The following is a 20,429-nucleotide window of genomic DNA, read 5'->3' on the forward strand; positions in this document are numbered from 1 at the left end:
ATAAGTAGAGGAAAACATTCATTTCATTAGCATTTATCTAATATGAAAATATCGCTATGACAAAATCCAAACATCAGTGAAAAATGTATTTCAAACAACTCTCATGGAATGAGGAAAGATACAAATGGGGAGGGGACATGGGGGAGTGAGGGAGAGAAAAGGGTGATACCTAGCAGGGAAAAGCAAAGAGAGACACAAGGAATAATAACTTACATCTTAATTTGTCCATGATCTTCCCTCCACACAATGTGGCTAAAGCCATTTTGACAGCGAATACTGAAATTTTACCATGGCCTTCCCTGTTTAATGGTAATAGAAAACAAAAACAAAAACAAAACAAAACCATGATGTCATTTGGAGCACTTCCAGCAACAAGGTTTGACATTTTCTATTCTGTAGAAATCACAGGATACATAGCTGCATGCCTTATGTGAGCACATCCATTTTATAAAAGGTTGTGAAAACAATTCAATGCACATATCTGAAAAACTGTCTATTCAGTGTTTCCTTAAGAGACATCAGAATCTCTTAGCTTATTCTTTGTATATGTCACTTGCTCAAAATATGGGCTGATAGCCAGAGGAATATCTACTAGCTGACTATGGATTTAAATAACAGAACATGCTTTTCACTTGGAGTTTCATAAAATGATTTTTGCACACAGTAATTCCACAATCTCTATAATTTACTTAAACAGAGCTTCAGAAACATCATTTTTTTTTTGTCAGAGAATTTCTGAATTTGAGGTTAGGGTAACTATGGGGACTTTTTCATCACACATTTTTTTCAACCATCATTTCCTACCCACAAGCCAACTGTGCTTATGTGATATATTTACTTTTCAAAGAGAGCTGCTATTTTAAAGGGGCAAAAGTAAAAGCTCTGGCCGAGCACAGTGGCTTACGTCTGTAATCCTAGCACTTTGGGAGGCTGAGGTGGGCAGATCACTGGAGGTCAGGAGTTTGAGACCAGCCTGGCCAACATGGTGATATCCTGTCTCTACTGAAAATACAAAAATTAGCCAGGTGTGGTGGTGCACGTCTGTAATCCCAGCTACTTAGGTGGCTGAGACATAAGAATTGCTTGAACCTGGGAGGTGGAGGTTGCAGTGAGCCAACATTGTGCCACTGTACTCCAGCCTGGGCGACAGAGGGAGACTCTGTCTTAAAAAAAAAGTAAAAGCTCTGTTTGAACACTTTCTTTCTACCCAAATGACACAAGTGCTGCCAAATCTTCACTGATTCAGGAAGTATAACAAATCTGTCCTTCACAAATGTGATATAAAGGGGATATGATAAAAAGTATAATGTTTCAGCTAAATGATTTTCCAGCTGGAATCAACTGTTTATTCTTATACTTTGGAATCAGAAACCATATCATATTAGTAATTCATTTATTTGATAGTTGCTAATCTTAAGAATGATCAAAAGAGTTATTTAAAATAATAATGTGTCTGAAAGGTAAGTAAAGTTTGTATTGGCAAAGCTTTAGTACATGGAATAAATAATTTATATGAATAAGATTCATATACCTTATATATAAGAAGAATAAGATGTAAATAATTGTGGTTTTGTTCCTTAACTAGGTTTCAGAGACGGATCATTTGTTATTTATCACTATTGCTGTCATTCTTAGTGTAATACCTCAAATACAACCAGCCAGAATGCAAAATTGACTGAACCCTATGCTAGTGACTCTTTCATATTTATTTCTAAGCCTCAGCACCAGATTTATGTAATCATTTATTGGAAACCTTCACTTAGACACCTCATGCCAAACTAAGTATGTTCAAAAGAGAACTCATTATCTTTACAGAGCTCTTCCGTAATACTCAGACTAACCTTAGTACTAACCTGCTGTTCCTCCTGCAGTCCTTCGGCTGGTTATTAGAAACACCATGTACCTAGTTACCTGAAAATGAATCCTGAGTTGGGGTCGCCTTTGATTTCTTGCTCTTCCTTAATTACTACCACCCTGAACAAATGTTTGAAGGACTCAGCTAGACCTGTTACCTGTATGTTGAATCCATTCCCTTCTTTTCATTACTACTGTCACTGCTTCCATTAGCTCTTGCTTTAACACGGTCATAACCTCTGAAATGATCTCTCTGCTTGCACACTCATATCACAAATTTGACCATATTATTTCATTGCTTAAAACCCTCTGGTCGCCTTTTGCCCTCAGGATGAAGTTCTAACGTTTGCTCACGGCACACGTTAGACCAGCAGTCTCGTCTAGTCTCCTCTGCTACCTTTTCTGTTGTTGTACCGCACACCATGGTCAAACTGTTCAACACCTCCTGGCCCCTCCCCTTCCTAACATGGTCTGCCCACAACCCTCCCATCCATTTGTCAAGATGCCATTCAATATCATTATTCACCCTGCTCTGAAAACAGCTTTTCTCCTAGATGTCTAGGAAATCACTCTGCCCTTCACTTTTTACCTATTATGTGGTATCTGTCACACTGAATGACCTTGATGTGATTTTTACATGTCTGCAGTGTGACTGGATTCTACATTGTGAGATCCTTCAGTGCAGAGATGATGTTTTCTGAATTACTTGAATTCCTAGTGCCTAGCACTTGGTCTCACACAGAGTTAGTGATTAATACATTTTTTATATTAAGGAATGATTAGTAATCATTATAAAAGTTACACCTGGAATTTTGGGTGTCCATCCACTTAGTGAGTTGTTTATTAATTTTAGAGCAGGTAGCTGTAATAGAAATGCAATGATTTTGTAAAAACCAGGCTATTCAAAATTATTCCTGTCCTCCCATTACATGGATAACTGGAAGTATCAAACATTTGACTTCAGGAGGTAATTAGCCTTTTTCCTAAACTGTAACATGGTTCAAATAATGAGAACAGTAAAGTCTACAAGGTATGGAAGATTAGCAATCACATAGCAATAATGTGGTCCTCAAAATGCAAAGAAATCGAAGAGCATTATATGTGAGGCTTCAAGAGCAATACAGTTCCTTTCAATGAATCCGAGAGAATAATTTATTTAAAAGGAGAGGATTGACCACCGATGATTTTGGAACAGAGAGTTCTCCAACGGATGAAACAATGATAGCTCATAGGTGTACTCTTAGACCTTAGCTTTTAATGAAGAAGATCATGGGGAGATTGCCAGTCCTGTATTGTTCCTGGAAATGGAAGATTGATGATATTAGATCCAACAGTCGTTATATCAGAGCTATTCTGCCAAATTGACACAATAAATCTAGATAAATCACCAAATGGAGGGCAGCTGAATGAGGGTTTTGCAGGAACTCAAGGGTGAAATTAGGCCACTGGAATCTATTGTTATGCAAGCTACTGTGCCAGATTGCAAATGTGACTCTGTCATGAAGAAAGATTCTGGGGGTATGCAGGGATTTAGGTCGTGGTAAGCACACCAAGACTGGGTGAGTTCATACTTTGCTTATCCTGGGCACTGGATAAATATTTATGGGGTTTGAGGAGTGAGCAGAGATGACTGACTCTACAACAGAGAATGGGAGCACTAAAGACTTAAATACAAATGGATCTTTTTAAAAAGAACATTTTTTGTAAATATAACAGGGTGAAGAGGAGGGTGTCCAATTTTAAAGAGGGGGCCTTTAAAAAATACCAGCGTTTTTTGAAAAGTAAATATATCACATAAGCACAGTTGTATTGTGAGTAGGAAATAATGGTTGAAAAAATTTGTGATGAAAAAGTGCCTATAGTTATCCTAATTTCAAATTCAGGAATTCTCTAACAAAAGTTATGTTTCTGAAGATTTGTTTAAATAAATTATAGAGACTGTGAGATTATTCTGCACAAAATTATTTTATGAAACCCAAAGTAAAAAGCGTCTTCTGTTGGCTAGTTAGCCAACCGCAGTTAGGTAGCATATATTCCTCTGGTTATCAGCCCATATTTTGAGCAAAACATGGGACCAGGGTCCCTATTTCATTGTGAAAAAAGGCACTGGCATTAACATAGGAAGCAAGGAGTAGAGAAAAGCTGATACATCCCAAATGGAAAAATTTAAGAGCTATGCTCATCAGGAATTGTCATTAGTTGGGACCAGTTTGATTTACAAACAGCCAATAAAATCTGTTAAGTGTCTAGGAAGCAGAAAGACAAATGCATGAGAATGGATAGTGGGAAGCTCCTCAGAGTCCTGTGCAAATGAGCAGGAAAGCAGCATATTGCTCCAAAATGACTATGTCTATGGCAATGCCTTTGCAGTAAGGTAGTAAAACTGCACCCATGGAAGCCAGCCCGCCAGTGTGTGCTGAGGTTGAAAAACATAGATTTTCCTTAAAACTTCAGGCCAAACAGCCTGGGAGTGGGGCAGCATCAGGAACTGCACAGAGAAAGTCTATATATTCTTCTCTTGCTTTTATGAAAAGCCATGGCAGTATGCCTTCAACTTCATGTGCAATTCTGACTGCCATCTCAAGACGTAAAAGAGCCAGATGTGTTTGAAAGACTGGATGCATCACAGAGCAGAAGTCTGGATGAATCACAGACTTTTAGGGATGGGATCAGTCTTAGGAGTCTGTGATGTGGTCAGTCACATGGCCATGTAAGTCTTTCTTTGTGAATTAAGGCTGCTAGTACAGTTAATTCTTTGGTAATATAAAAGGCACTGTAAAAGCTTAAAGAATTAATATTACCACATCATTTTATTATTAAAATAATAATTGGCCGGGCATGATGGCTCACACCTGTAATCCCAGCACTTTGGGAGGCTGAGGTGGGCAGAAAAAGAGGTCAAGCGATCAAGACCATCGTGGCCAACATGGTGAAACCCCGTCTCTACTAAAATACAAAAAATTAGCCAGGCATGGTGGTGTGCACCTGTAGTCCCAGCTACTTGGGAGGCTGAGGCAGGGGAATCGCTTGAACCCAGGAGGCGGAGGTTGCAGTGAGCCAAGATCACGCCACTGCACTCCAGCCTGGCGACAGAGTGAGACTCCATCTCAAAAAAAAAAAAGTAATTTTATTTTTAAAATAAAATAATAGTGTTTCACTGTAATGTTTTCCATTTCAATGTAGAGAGAAAACACAGTGCATAATACATACCTTATTCATTTTCTCCAATATTGTCTTTTGGCTTAGTGGAAAATGTTCTGTTTCTAAGCCAATTACCCTGGAACTTTTGCCTATACAAACTTTACTTTCTTGTTCTAGATTGACATTCAAAAATTCTCAACAAAATTGTTTATTGGTATATAATTAACATGTAACAAGGTATTTAAGAGTACCAGGCTAATATATGTAAATTATCAAAAGCACAAAATGAAATGGCTTCATAAATCAATGTTTCTTTAAATCTTTTATCTTCCTTTACATTTTTTTTTCTCACTCAGACTTTTCAAGTTATTCTAGGGGACAATTGATTGAAAACGGAAAGAGGAAGGCACTTACTCTTTGGTTAAAATATATATATAGTGATTTGTAGAGTGTTTTATGTTAAAAATTTGGATTACTTCAAAATTTGACTTGTCATAATAAGAAGTGAGAAACTGCTTTAGTCTGCCCTGGGTTTCCCATAATCTTATAAAGAGACATACTGATTTCTTTCAACTAAGAATATATTATTTATATGGAAAAGTTGCAAGGAAGAGAATATTTGTTTTTGACAAGAAGACAAAACAACAAATAGATATTGATCGATAGGTCTGGATGCTATGTAGAGAAGGTAAATTTTCTTCAAATTGCCAACAGTTTCCTGTTTGAAGTTACAAAATCCCAAGAGAAATCTGAAGTTTCTTTTAAGTAAGACTGAATTCTGACTGATTCTTTCTTGAACAGGCAAAAGGAATTATTTCTCTATTTAAGAGTACTAAAATCAGAAGCTCTTCTTTTACCAACATATTTTACAAAAACATTTGGTAAGCATTTTTGATAAGCAGAGGCACAGCACTCAAACTGCTCTTTCTCACACATTTTGGTGGCTTAATTAACGGAGAGAATTGCTTCCTCCCTCTGCTTCCACAACATGCCTCTACTATAACACATTTTTTATCTGAAAATTATTTTGCTTATATGGATCACCCATTTAGTCACTCAATAAATATTGATAAGCATTGTCCTAGAGGTTGGGGATATACAGATGAAAAAGGTGTGGTCTCTATTCTTCATTTGCTCATAACATATTGGAGATAAAGGGTCAGAAACAGTTAATTTTAATACAACACATTTTTCAAAGGGTATCTCATCTCATTTCATCTTGTCCTACTTATCATTTATTCCCAGCCTATCATAACACCTAACACATAGCAAGCTCTTTACATATGTCAGTTCAATTAATGAATGCACAAGTGAGAAGCAACTTTCTGATTTACCACTTAAGATTTCTATTGAGAAATATAACGTGTTTGAATATGATGATAATTATTGGCTTTATGGCCGTTTCTTTTAGATTGTGCAGTTATGTGATGCCTTGAATTTAGAAGTGATCACAGGCATAATTAACTCTTGTTTGGGGGGGTAGTGAAGTTAACCTGTGAACAGACAGAAACCCTTTATTTGAATCTGGCATCTCTCTGGGCCCTCCACAATGTTAGCAAAACATCTGGGAAAAGAACCCCTTATAGCCCTGGGGCAGGTGAGTTTGCTAGGGGTTTCTCCAGAATAGAAGGGGCCAATACTGTTGGAATGCCCCCATGCCCCTTGAAATTCCTCATCCCTCTTGAAATTCTACCTGCTACTCATTCAAAGTATGTCAGATAAATGATGAGTGACATTAGGATATTTAATGTATCTACAGCTGTGAAAATTCTTTGGAAAGTGATTCCATTTTAGCAACGTGTAGAAATTTTGAACAAAGTATTTTTCACCAGAACAAGATTTTAGTTAGTAGAGGAGAATGTTCTATGGACATCTTGAAATTTAAGATGTGCAAAGAAAAAAGTCACCAAGCCAAGTAAACACTGTTTTAAATATCTAGTCTTGGCTGTATAGATAATAAAAGAGAACATTTGGTTTTTTATAACAAAAGAACATTTTGGTTTTTTCTTCTTTGCTTTCACAAATCTACATAGTCTCAAACATGAACAATACTTTTTTTTTTGGTGCAGAGAAATGGTTGTGTACTTTGTAGTACATTTTGCATTAAATATCAGAATCATTTTTAAAATTCAAAAGGCAGAAGGATTTTGGCAGAGTTCCAGGCATTTTGTATCCATGCATTTGAAATAGTTCTGTGGTCTTTTTTGTAGCATTGGAAGGCTCAGCAGCGGGCATGGGTGTTCAAATGGCCCAGTAAGGTGCAATATGGCAAACAGGGAGGAAAACACCAGGATTTTGTATTCTCTATGTAAGACTATTATGCGATGGATTTGTAGTTCTGGGTAGCTGTCATAAAACTGATCCTAATGCTACAATGTAAAACATGTCAAGTCCAAATATTTCTTCCACATACACTCTTTCAAATGTGTATAAATACCAGAAACTGGAAAGATTAGGAATGTGAGCATCAGAATAATATCCTGTAATAAGCAAAACAAGTCTGGGAGAAAAAATGTTAATTTTCATTTTAAAAGGTGAAACAGAAAGCATGAATAGAGCTGAGCTTAAAACAGTTCCTGAAACAAAATGAGTTTTCCCTCATTTACCTCATTTAGTATGATGCTGTATGACTTGCAAATTATTTAACCTCTTTCTATCTCCTCTACTTGAAAATCATAATATAGTTCTGAGTCAGTAAGACTGTTGACATATAGTAAATACTGAGTACATCTTATTTATTAATATGATTATTATGATTATCATGGAAGACTATAGCTTGACCTCTGAAAATAGGAAAATCACTGTTCCTTTTAATATTTATTACTGTCATATACTATGATTTTTGAGTGACTGAGTATATATGATAATGTTATTTGCTAAAAACAAGGCTACAGTCACATAATCTACTTTATGAAGAACTGTCTTACGAAAGAAGATACTACTGAATTGAAATGAGATTGAGTCAAGACAACTTGTTTTTAGTGTTTCCTGGGGAAGCAGGGAGAAGTGAGAGGAGTACATAGAAGTCTTTTGTAAAAATAGGATCACCCACATTGGTAACCATGAACACTTGTTTTTTTTCTCCATGGAGCAGAAGTAAAATCTGAATCTAGGTGACTGGGACCCGCTAGTCTTTGTAATATATTGGAGATCAAGGAAGACTTAATCTCAGAAAAAGAATTAAAAGAAAATTGGCCAGACATGGTGGCTCATGCCTGTAAATCCCAGCACTTTGAGAGGCCGAGGCAGGTGGATCGCTTGAGCCCAGGAGTTCAAGACCAGCCTGGGCAATATGGTGAATCCCTATCTCTACTAAAAACACAATTACTAGCCAGGTGTGGTGGTGCACACCTGTAGTTCCAGCTACTCGGGAGGCTGAGGCACAAGAATTGCTCGAAGCCAGGAGGCAAAGGCTGCAGTGAGCTGAGATTGTGCCACTGCACTCCAGCCTGGGCGGCAGAGTGAGACTCGGTCTTAAAAAAAAAAAAAAAAAAAAAAGTTAAAAGAAATTAGTATGACAAGAGCTCAGAAAGATCAACCTTGGATTTTCATTCATTGATTCATTCTTGTGTTGGCTATGGTCTCAGGTGCTGTTCATAAGAAGAAGAATAAAATATGGTCCTTGCCTAAAGAAGTCTGTGGGAGGCAGTCATATAAACAGTCAGACATGCACTATAAGACAATAGCAGAATCAGGTGCAAGGAGAGGTGGACCTGTGGAAAGGTGATCAACTTGACCATGACAGGCGAAAGACTCAACAGAGCCTCAGAGTTTGTGACTGCACCTCTCAAAAAGGCTGCACATTATAAGCTTTTAAGAATTTTTTCATCTTTTAACTTTCTGCAATGTTTTTCTTTTGAGTTACTCTCTATTTCCTACAAAATAATAAGAACAACATTAAAGGTCCTTTGAAGACCTCAAAGAGATTTCCCCCTCCTCAATAGAATATGGACAAGAGGTGACAGAAGAAGCTGCTGCCAGTTTGCTGGGGGGATTCTGGAGGAGACAGAGGAGTGGAAGGCTCCTGGCAGCAAAGAAGGGTAGGTGGGAGGCCAGTTCCTGGGGTGATCGGAGGAAATGGACAAGAGGAAGAGACTGGCTCAAGTTCTGGCTGCTCGCTCACATATCTTCTTCCCTCTCAGCCCCTGGTCTCATTTCTGACATCTCTTTTCCCATCCTTCTCAGGCACACTCATCCATTCCCCTAGACACCTTAAAAAAGATAACATCTGGCCGTGGAGAGATTTGCTTAGAAGTTGGTTGGTAACTGCTCCCTGGGTGACCCCCTCCCAGGAATACAGCCATTTTTAAAAGGAATGTCACAAAGAACAAAAATCTTCTGGACTCAAGGAACTGTGTCTTCAGGGACAGAATGGCAAGCATGAGCATAAACCACTGGGGTCCACTGCCCACCCCCAACATTGTAGAAATCATCTACGGATGTAGTTATCATATCTTCTGAGAGGCTGACTTGCCAACGAGCAGAGAGAAACCTTATAACCAGGAAACTGATTACAGCCTGCAGTTAAGCATCCTGGTATGAAAATTGAGATCCAGATTTCTTTTTGGTGGGAGAGGGAATGCTATTCTTGGGGAGCTATGGCTGTGGGAAGGTAAGCCTGGTTCTCAGAAGTACATCCCAGTAAAGGAGGCATCAATCCTCCTCTCAGGTTACCACTTTCTTCACAAAGTTCAACTACCTGGGAGTCTAGTGAATCTTAAGGCACCATCCCCTCCCCCTCAAAATGGCCAAGTTTCTTTGAATCCAAGTTCTTGTTCTTCATGAGTTTAAATTACTATACTGCCTTTCTTTTTTATTTATTTTTAGCATCACTTCTTCAGAGTCTAGGTTCTTAAGGCATCTCTAATTTTTATTTTGGATTTTTTCCCTCTTTATTTATATGTCCATTTAAAATATGGCAAATGGGAGAAAATCCCCTAAATGTTTCAGTGATTCTGTAATAGCAACAGCACATCTTTCTTTTAGTAGTATCAGGATCATTCATGTCTGCCAAAATACAGATGGTTCCCTTAAACACTTGGACTCTGTCGTGGGACAGGTGGTAGGAAGTGGCATCAGATTTCCACGCTGGGTCTCATTTGGATAAATTGGAGTTTACTATTATAAGAAATAGAATTTGAACATTTATTTTACTCTTAAGTTTCTCTTCTTATATTCACTTCTAAATTACATATCCAGTTAGTTGTACTTCCTGATGGCTTACATTTCACATCCAAAATTCCATGCCATCAGATGGAAAATTTGAGTGTCAGTAGGACTGCCTATGCTCATTTGCTACGCTGAAGGAGCAAACGCAGAAGTGTCTGCAGAGTAGGATCTCTACATGGATGTGTTTATAAATCTTTGCAGTGAAATTTGTCTATATGGATGTGTTTATAAATCTACTACAATGAGATTATTGAAAGTACACATCAGGAGGCTTCCTATCTATAGGAAGAATAGGCACCAAATAAAGATTTCTTCTGAACTTTTTTGTGAATTTTTCCTTACCTTGGGATAGATGTCAAACTTAGCTTTTCATCAGTCTTGAAATGATTCAGCTATATTTTCAGCAGCTATTAAGAGACCGTTCATAGCTCTATATTTAGAACTGATCTAGCCAATATTTCTGACCAAAAGTGAAAAATCTAACTATATTAGTGTGAATCCTATATATCTCACAAAATACCCCCTTCCTTATTGTTAGTCTGGCTTCTGGTCTATATTTATGGAGTGGGTGCAAATGATTCTTTGGCTTTGATTCTTTATGAGTTCTCTAGCAATACTCCAGGATTTAGTGAGATATTATATTTCTCTTTTTGCAGTTTCCATTGTTACATTTCTAACAAATAAGTCCCTTGACATCTTTAGGAGCAAATCTGAAAGCTGCCACACTCTTGTCACAGGGCCAGGTTAGAAATGCCACTACAGAAATGCCATGGCCAGGTTCCATTCTGCTGCCTCTGCTGCCTGTCATGTGGAACCACAGTCCTCTTTACCTGCCCCACCATCCAGTTACCATAGTGATTAAGCCAGAGCAGTACATCTCGTTCTGAAGTGTGCACAGCCGAAGTAAAAATCTACCAACCTGGAATGCTAGTTGTAAAATTGTTGATTTTAACTGAAGAATTTCTCAAAATATAAACATCACGAAGACAATAATGCACACTGGAAAAACTGAGCAGGAACGATTCCGTTAACACTCTAAGTTGCAAAGTGACAGCTGGTAGCTTTTGTGAATTGCAAAATAACATTAGCCTGGATGGAACATCTCCACTGCGGGGGTAAATACTTCCAAGCACTGGCCAGACAATGAGACTAAGTAAAACCTTCTGAGAATCTTAAAATGCGATTGCTGAAAGGTCAGGTTAGCAATTTTCCTTTTTAATATTCAAAACAAGCAGTGGAAGTGGAGGGGGCGGTACTATGTCCAGGTTGGAGGCTACTGGCAAAAAGCCCTCTTGAAATTGCAGGCTGAGAATGTAATTCAGGGAAATCCACATATACCTTGGTAAAGAAACCTTTGTTGAACACCTAAGTCCCCGCTTGGCCACTAACATGCTGCGAGACACCAAACAAGTGACAATTTCTTTGTGCTTCAATTCCTTCATCTGTAAAATGAGATATTTGGACGAACAGTCTTTAAGATCTCAGCCAGCCCTGAAATTCTCTGATTCTACAAGGGCAAATTATACAAAAATGAAGCTGAGCTTCAGTTGTGGTCTGTGGACAGCATCCCATTATTTTACGATTGAAACACTTAAATTGACCAGTCCATTTAACGCAAGTCATAGTTACTTTGACTGGGATAGTCAAGAAATCCTTTTCAATTTCTTTCCTGTTTGCTGTAGGGCCTTGTTAGGACACCTCAGAAACACTGTCTTAAACAATTTGCAAATAAGAGAGTCAAAAACATCCTCCCACTTCACGCTTCATTAAATCGCTCCACAGGCAATCCTCTCGAGCATCCACGGCTTCCAGGAAGCATGGGATAAGTTAATTAAAGGTCAGCACATAAAATACAATTGTCCTCAAGTTCCTCTGGCACCATTTTACTCTCTAGTCTTTTTCACAGCATTTAAAATGTATATTAAACACATGGAGACTTTACTGACATAAGCATCCACTGTAAGAAAAAAGAGAGTTAAAAAAAAAGAGAGAGATACGAAATTATTTGGGAAAAAGACCAAGTAAGACAGGAAGTGAAAGCCAAACATGTAGAGAGGAACAGACATTCAGAGGGTGCTTACGGATCAAACGCTGCAAGCAGGAAGTTAAGGAGGAGGCTGATGGACTGCTCCACGTGGATTTGGTGAGTGGTTGGCATCCGTTTGTTGAGCTGGTAAAAAATGGTGGAGAGCACAGCCTCTAAGCGGGACACGCTGAGTTCGGTGTTTGGGTCCAGGTTGTTCAGAGCATTTTCCCGCAATGCTTCTATGACATTCCATATGTCTACCAGGTGCACTACAATTAAAGCAGAGTTAACACATCAGCCCAAAGTAATGGAAGGCAAATACATCAGTTTACATGACCCTCTGTCCTGTTTTTTTCTAGGTATCTCATATGTGTGAAGCTCTTGCAGGGGGTCAACATAAGTAAATGAACATAGGCTGTGCATTATCTCTAAGACTTGATGTGCATTATATAATAGCAAGCAAATGATTTACTGACCACCACAATAGATAGTTATTTCCAATCTTCACAATCACCCTTGAAATACAGCTATTATCCCTGTGTTACATGTAAGATAACTGAGGATCTGGAAACTGAACTGACAAATGCAAAGGTAGAAGAGGAGTCAATGGCAAGACTAGCATTCAGATCCAAGTCTATCGGTTTAAAAGTTATTTCCCCATTGCACACCCTGCCGCCTCAAAAAGAAAAGGCCAACATTTAAATTCTAGTGTTTGAAAGGGTGTCCAAATTATATTTGAATATTTAAAATGTTTTCATTTATTTATGTGTTTTTTAGTAGTACGCTGTTGGAAATAAGAAAAAAAAAAAGAAAGTTAAGGTAGGCAAGAAGACAAGGTATAAACGAAAAGTTATGTATATACTGCAGCAGCCGCAGAACTAAGTCACACATCACTGAACTAGGCTGGTCAAGAACAAGAAGTTTCTTGGCTACATTATTACCAGCTGATTTAAGTCATGGTTACTTTCACTAGGGTAGTCAACAAAGCTGTTTCTATTTTCTTCCCTGTTTGCCCTGAGGTCTTGTTATGAGATCCCAGAAACCATGACCACGACCAAGATAAAGAACATGTCCTCACCCTCAAAAGTTTTCTCATGCTCCTCTGCAATCCATCCTCATTCCCTGTTCCAGGCAACCATTGATTTGCTTTCTCTTGAAAACTTCAATTCTTAATAACTGTAAGTATATGGTAAACACTCTTTTTTGGGTCTGGATTCTTTTACTTAGTGTTAACTATTTTGAAATTCATACATGTATTGCTGAAAGTATCAATAGTTTTCTCTTTTTTATTGCTGAGTAGTATTCTATTATATGGATATATCACAATTTGGTTATCAACTCACTTGTTGATGAATATTTGGGTTGTTTTTCAGTTTTTGTTTATGAATAAAGTTGCTATGAACAATCACGTACAAGTCTTTGTAAAGATATATGGCTTCCATTTCTCTTAGATAATGAGGGATTCAAAATATTAAAATCATTAAAAATATTAAGTAAATACTTAGAAATGAAAGGGCTGGGTTTCACAGTTAAGTGTATATTTAATTTTTAAAGAAAGTTCCAAAGTATTTTCCAAAAGTAGTTGAACCAACTTACATTCCCATCAGCAGTATATTAGAGTTCCAGTTCCTCCACATCTTCACCATTTAAGGTTGACTTTTCATTATGCTTTTGCATTTGCAAATAAATATTTTGTTTATTCTCAATGAAATATAACAATTGGTTTCCATTTTTGAGAAATATGCACTGTATATATACTTTTTCACTAACAGCTCCTTATTTTTTGTCTTCTACCTCATTACTCACTCCTGGCTCTATATCTAATGAGCTTCTACTATGAATTGAGCTATGTGACTGTTTTCTTGGCTTCTCTCTTTACTTTTGCTTTTCAGAACAGATCTATGGTTTCTGACTTTTGGTATAGAGAACTTATCACCAATTTCTTCCATTATAATAGCAAATGAGCGAACTAGCCAACAGTTTTTGAAGTCAGATCCTTTTCCCAGGCTAAGTTTAACTGCAGGATCTCTAACCACAGGACCCTAAGAGACAGAGAACAATCTGTTCAGACATTCTTATTTTCAAATTAGGCATAAAGAAAAACAAAAACCTAAAGTATGGTTCTCATAACTAAGTTTGTGTGCATATTGAGATCCAAGAGATGAGTAGATTATGCAAATCTCTAAACTAAAAAAAAAAAAAAAAACAGGTTACATAGAACCGTTACTGTGTCCTTTACTTAGATTTTTGCTGTTAACCTTTAACAATTACTCAAAATAATGTTTTATGTTATGAAGGGAAGATACCTGTGCTCAAGGAGCACTGGACTTGGAGTACAAAGACCTAGGTTGCAAATCTGGCTCTTCTACGACAAGTGCATGACCTCTTAGCCTCTAAGACTTAGAGTCTCACTTCCTTCATCTATAAAATGGGGCTGGCATTCCTAAAATGGAAAAATGCATAGAGTAAAAAGTGGTAGTTCCTGGTACCTAGCAGACAATGTCTTATAGATGAGCAAGTGAATAATGTGAGTCATGTCAAAAGAAAAATATATTGCAATATATCTCTGATTTGGAGCAGATGAGTACAAATCACATACCAACTAAAATACTTAAATATTTATTAGTTTTGGAAAAATTCAGATTTAAGTGATTTCAAATTTGTAAACTTTTCTGTATATCAAGAATTAATCAACAAGGAAATTACTTGTATTTCTTGGCGTTATTTATCCAACTCTTCAATCTAGCAAGCAAAACACTCCCAGGGAAATGGCATTTATAAACAAAATTTATTTATTTATTTAAATTCTAGTTGGGAAGAGCCGGGATTCCTCTAATTACTCCCTATAGATTTGATCTGTGAATCATCTGGATCTAGACATCAGGATGTGTCTGGGTGCAGGATGCAAAGACAGCAGTGCTGATGACATCCAGCCTGTCGTCCTGCTTGGTCCCTGTGACCTATTCTCACCCAGTTCCTGGTTGTGGATGATGTGGAACAGGCATCTGGGGAGAGAAGCATGGACTGGGAACTTGAGCATGGGAGGGAGATGGGTATATGTCAAGAAAGCTAAATGGCTGTTGGCAGAGGGAAGGAATCTGGATGCTTAAGTTTCTCTCGATGAGCCATTGCAAGGAATAGGAAACTCTTTTAGAATTCCCAGTGGTGGAATTATCCAGGCCCATGGGAGTGACCACAGGTGTGGCCCACATAAGGGTTCCCACATATGCATGCCCACATAAGGGTTCTTTAGGTACTTCAGCCTCAGCGTGAGCAGCCCATACTCATCTCTCCCCTTGCCCGCTCTGGGATTCCCTTCCTTAGTGAATGCCACCATCCTCCCGCTGCCTATTCTCCCTCCAGGGAGATTTAATTTCTGGGTTCTATCAATGACTAGTCCTATGGACTGTATATCTCCTAAACATCACTGTAATCCCACCATTTCTATGAACCTTTATTGCCACCACCCAATTTCGTTACCCAATGCTATCACGCTTACTGTTTGGCCGAGTCAGTTCTTTCTTCATTCTTTCTGTACTCCCTTTCCAATCGCTGCAGCCAGAGTGTGATTTCTAAACTGTAATTTGACATATCACTTGTATGCTGCTTAAAATTGTATGCTGCTTGGAGAATGGCGTGAACCTGGGAGGCGGAGCTTGCAGTGAGCTGAGGTTGCGCCACTGCACTCCAACCTGGGCAACAGAGAGACGCTCTGTCTCAAAAAAAAAGAAAAAATTGTATGCTGCTTAAAGTCCTTTAATAACTTCCCATTAATTTGAAATCTAAACAAGGATTGCAGTTTTTTTTCTTTCTTTTCTTTTTTCATCTAGCCCCTGTGTACTTCTCATCTACATCTCATCTACTATACCTTGGCGTCAACATCACTTCCTCAAGGATATCTTTCTGGGCTGGATCAGAAACCCTGTCTCCAGGTTTCATACCCCTTGCATGCACCACCTTAGAGCTCTGTCCTTCCCCATCACAGCATGTAGTGGGCACTCTTGTGTGGATCAATAGGTTGTCTGTTTCCCATTCTGTGTTGCATGTGGCACAGGACGAGACTATTGTGATAACTGTTCACACCCCTAGTGCCCCTCACACTGCCTTACACATAGGAACTTGGTAAATGTCTTTTGACTAAATGAAAGAATGACAAAGAAATGACTCAACAGTGAAACAGGGTTTTCTAAGGATGCATTTGCTTTCTAAAACGCAATGAGGCATAGTCATGAAGAATCATAGAGACACTGGTTTGAATCCTAGGTATACTGTCAGTCTAATTACTTAACTTCTCTGAATCTTCATGTTAGAAAAGTGGAACTGAAAATAGCATCTACTTCGGATGATTACTATGACAACTGAATAAAATAATGCCTGTAAAACACTTGGAATAGGGCATGTCATGTAGGAGATAATAATTGTTTATTATTATAAACAAATATCTAGAAATTACATGAAAGTTATTAAACATAAATATGCTGCATTTCTGTGCTTACATATTCAAGGTCCTAATACAAGGAAATGTAAAAGAAAAACATTTCATGAAAAATAAAATAATTCTGGCTAACTGTGAGAATAGATAATTTTAAATGATTTAAGTAAAACTAGTTTTCATAATTATATGCAAACACTATGGTAGATTGTGAGGACTCAATACAAACAATATAGATGTGGTTCCTGCCTATGGGAGCTAACAGTCTGGTGGGAATACAGACATGACTCACATAATCACACAAATGGGTGATCAGAAATGGTGACATACTGTGACATATAGCATGCTAGGTATAAAATGGGATTATGATATGGTCTTGATGGGGCCAGGAGAACAAGATAAGGTTGCAGGAGCACCATAACTACGATAAGGATTAGGGTCTTTATGCTGAGTATGAAGACATGGGTTTTAAATAGGACAGCAACATGATCAGGAATGCAGCTTAAAAATGTCATTTCTGACTTTAAGGGAAGAAAGGAGTGGAGATGGACAGGCACACAGTGGGAAGTAGTTGGAGCATATTGTTTTAGTTCCAATAAGTGATGGCAGTATTTTTGTCTACAAGGTGGTACTATGCAGAAAAAACTGCAGTCACGCACATTGTACCCCTTATTTTCCAGCAGTGGCATAGTGGAAAGAATTCAGATTTTGCAGCCACAAAGATTAAGGTTTCGTTCCTGGCTCCAGAAATAACTGCAAAACTGGGCAAATTTTATTAATAAAAATAAAATGTAATAATATTTTGTTTATACATTGTATTATTCATTTTTATAAATTAGGAAACGGATTCCCTCCAGAGGCAGTTATAGTGAGATTAGAAGAGAACATGTATTTACATAATAGGTACTCAAGAAATGAGCTATTTGTATTAAAATAACTAAATACACTCTGATCTAAAGCCACACTATTCTATTATTAATTTATAAGATCTGTGAGTCCAAAACTAAATTTTAGCCAAGTATCCCAATTTCAATAAATTAATCAACCCATAATCTTGATGACATATTATGTGGGTGAAGTAAAAGAATCACAAAGCGCATTGCAGCCACAAAAGCAGACACTTGGTCAGTTTAGTTGTCACAAATTTTGAGTTAGTGGAGTTTAAGTTGATATTACCACATCGGGTCATTAGAAACCTGGTGAGGAGGCTATCTTTCATAAAGGTTTCATGGAAACTTTATTTCATTGGCGACTACCTTGGGAGGTGTAATCATAGTGCAGAAGGTGCAGGAACCGGGGCAGTGGCTGGGTTCCCCTGCTGACTGTCCCTATGACCTTGGGCAAGTCACTTAACTTCCTTAGGTTTCAGTTTCCTCGCCTGTAAAATGAGCACAATACTATTTTCTCTACTACTCGGTTGTTTTGGGGGGTCAAATGAGATACTTTACATAAAACACTTCACATAGTGCTTATAATAAGCATTGTATAATAAGCATTCAGTATACATTAGTTATTGAGAAATTTAAGTATCATAAGCCTTTTGTTGATTTAAATAGTGACACTGAGAAATGCTAAGTTGAGATTCATTAGGAAGTTATTAAGAAGTCTGTTTTAAAAGTCTGACAGTTGTATAAATATGTTGCTTACTGTTGTGCTAGTTAAATCATTTTAGATGACATTTAGGTTGTGCAATAATGATTATGAACCACTAGATGGCACTGCGCGTATTTTACTAAATAGCTATCAAACCAGTCGTCCATAATAGAGCACCTGCTACTAGGCACAGGAGATAGGAGGAATTCCCTCATCTACACAATTGTGTATATTTTATATTAATATACTAGGAAAGGCAACAGTTTGTATAATGAAATTCCTTAGTTAACAATAACCACATCGAGAATAGACAAAATGCATTCTTAACCTAATATTTAGTTCTTCATGGAATCTTAAAAGTCATGGTAATAGTGTTGATTTCAGGCATTAATTATTAAGACCTAAGATTTGTCTTTATATACATAAATGGAAATAGACAAAGCTTCAGTGGTTTTCTATAAATTCAGGCAATCTCAGGTAGAAAAGGGCTAGGTTAGGGTGTTGTGGGGAGAGTTGCAGATGGGTAAAAGAGAATTTGTTATCTCGAGAAATATTTTTAATGTGTTTTCTGACATCTTGCACTATTTTAATGGGAGATGGAGTCCTTCATTCACAGAGATGACTTAAATCCAAGCATCCGTGGGAAAAGTGCTAAAATGACAAACCTAGTTATACCTAGATAGAGATGGCTGATGTCATAAACTTTATTAGAAATAGCAGAATCATGTAAGTTGGATAAAATATGGGGGAGAAAAATATCAAAAAGACAACTTCAAGATTTAGCCTATTTTATGATTTAGTCCAGGGCCAGCCTTTCTTGAATCCCTGAGGCTGGGTCCAAGTCTCTGAATCTAAGCATGATGTTCTTTTTCTAAAGCATTTGATGATCTCAAAATTCTCAAACCCAGACTCTACCACCTCCTGAGTCCAAAATTTATAAAACAGTGGAAAAGGAGTTTGACAAAACTCTCAGGTGATTCTGACAACCACTGATTATAAACTTTTAGAAGGTTTTCAAAGGGCTTGCAGCTGAGAAAGGTCAGTAGACAATTAAAGTGACTTAGCTTTAGTCATTATGGAATAGTGTTCCTCAACTGTGGCTTCACAATGGAATCACCTGCAAGGTTGTAAAATGGATTCCTGGTGATACTGGTGGTCCAACATCACACTTGTAGTAACAAAACACAGGCTATTTAGAAATGCTGCATCTCTTAGGCTCCCACACAGACCTAGAAAATCGTAATCTGCATTTTAACAACATATCTAGGCAGTTTGTATTCACATTTAAGTATAAGAAGCGCTTCTCAAAGTCAGTAGTTCTCAGTCCTTTGGCATCAAGACAGCCTGATATGTCTTCATAGGTTGTGAGGTGTATTGCAAGAAGCTGATTACCATAAATTAATTTATGCAGTTTAAGAGTGATTTGTATATGTATATACATACATACATACATATATATGTACATACATACATACATATATATGTATATACATACATACATATATATGTATATACATACATATATATGTATATACATACATACATATATGTATATACATACATATACATGTATATGTATATACATATGTATATACATATACATATATACATATATACATGTATATGTATATACATATATACATATACATATATATACATATATACATGTATATACATATACATGTATATACATATATACATATATATACATATATACATGTATATACACATATTATTTTAGAGGGGTTTAGGCTTAATCCCTAAGAAGGTCACTCATTGCATTATCATGTGCTTTAATTAGGAGAAAAGGAAATTGTAGTTATGCTGGAAATTGGGTATAATCTGTTGATCTGCTATTGGGAATACATATATCCTCTTGCGTGTAGACAGTGTTGTGTGTGTGTGTGTGTGTGTGTATATATCCATGCACATGCTCCCTCAATCTCCACCCTGCCCTCCGTGCTTAAAGTGAGGGCGACTGGTGTCTGAGGTTTGTTATGATTTGTTTTCCCCTCTTTGAGATATGCAGATAAATGCAGGAATCCCCATAGCAACAAAGATAAATTGTTTCTCCTGAAAATGCATCCAGTTCTCCCCTCCCTAGATGTAAATTTCCTGACCTTCAGTGCAATATTCCCGGCATGAATTTCCATTGCAATTACACTCTTCAGAGTACAAGAACAAAGTTCAGGTAATATTTCTGATTAGTTTACA

At 37.4% G+C, this 20,429-nt stretch overlaps 1 protein-coding gene across 30 annotated transcripts in view; it reads right to left on the minus strand.

Moving 5' to 3' along the window:
- DTNA (dystrobrevin alpha) overlaps nt 1–20,429 on the minus strand; it is a 391,156-nt gene that overhangs the window by 84,677 nt on the left and 286,050 nt on the right. For all 30 annotated transcript variants that reach the window (XM_058438478.1, XM_058438477.1, XM_058438474.1 and 27 more), the window contains 2 exons: nt 12,246–12,459; nt 214–299 (listed from right to left, as the gene is read on the minus strand). In XM_058438478.1, coding sequence (XP_058294461.1) covers nt 214–299; nt 12,246–12,459 — 300 coding nt within the window. The remainder of the gene's footprint in view (nt 1–213; nt 300–12,245; nt 12,460–20,429) is intronic.

The sequence above is a fragment of the Hylobates moloch genome, unplaced genomic scaffold (assembly GCF_009828535.3).
Source record: "Hylobates moloch isolate HMO894 unplaced genomic scaffold, HMol_V3 SCAFFOLD_5, whole genome shotgun sequence".
In the NCBI taxonomy this organism is placed as follows: domain Eukaryota; kingdom Metazoa; phylum Chordata; class Mammalia; order Primates; family Hylobatidae; genus Hylobates; species Hylobates moloch.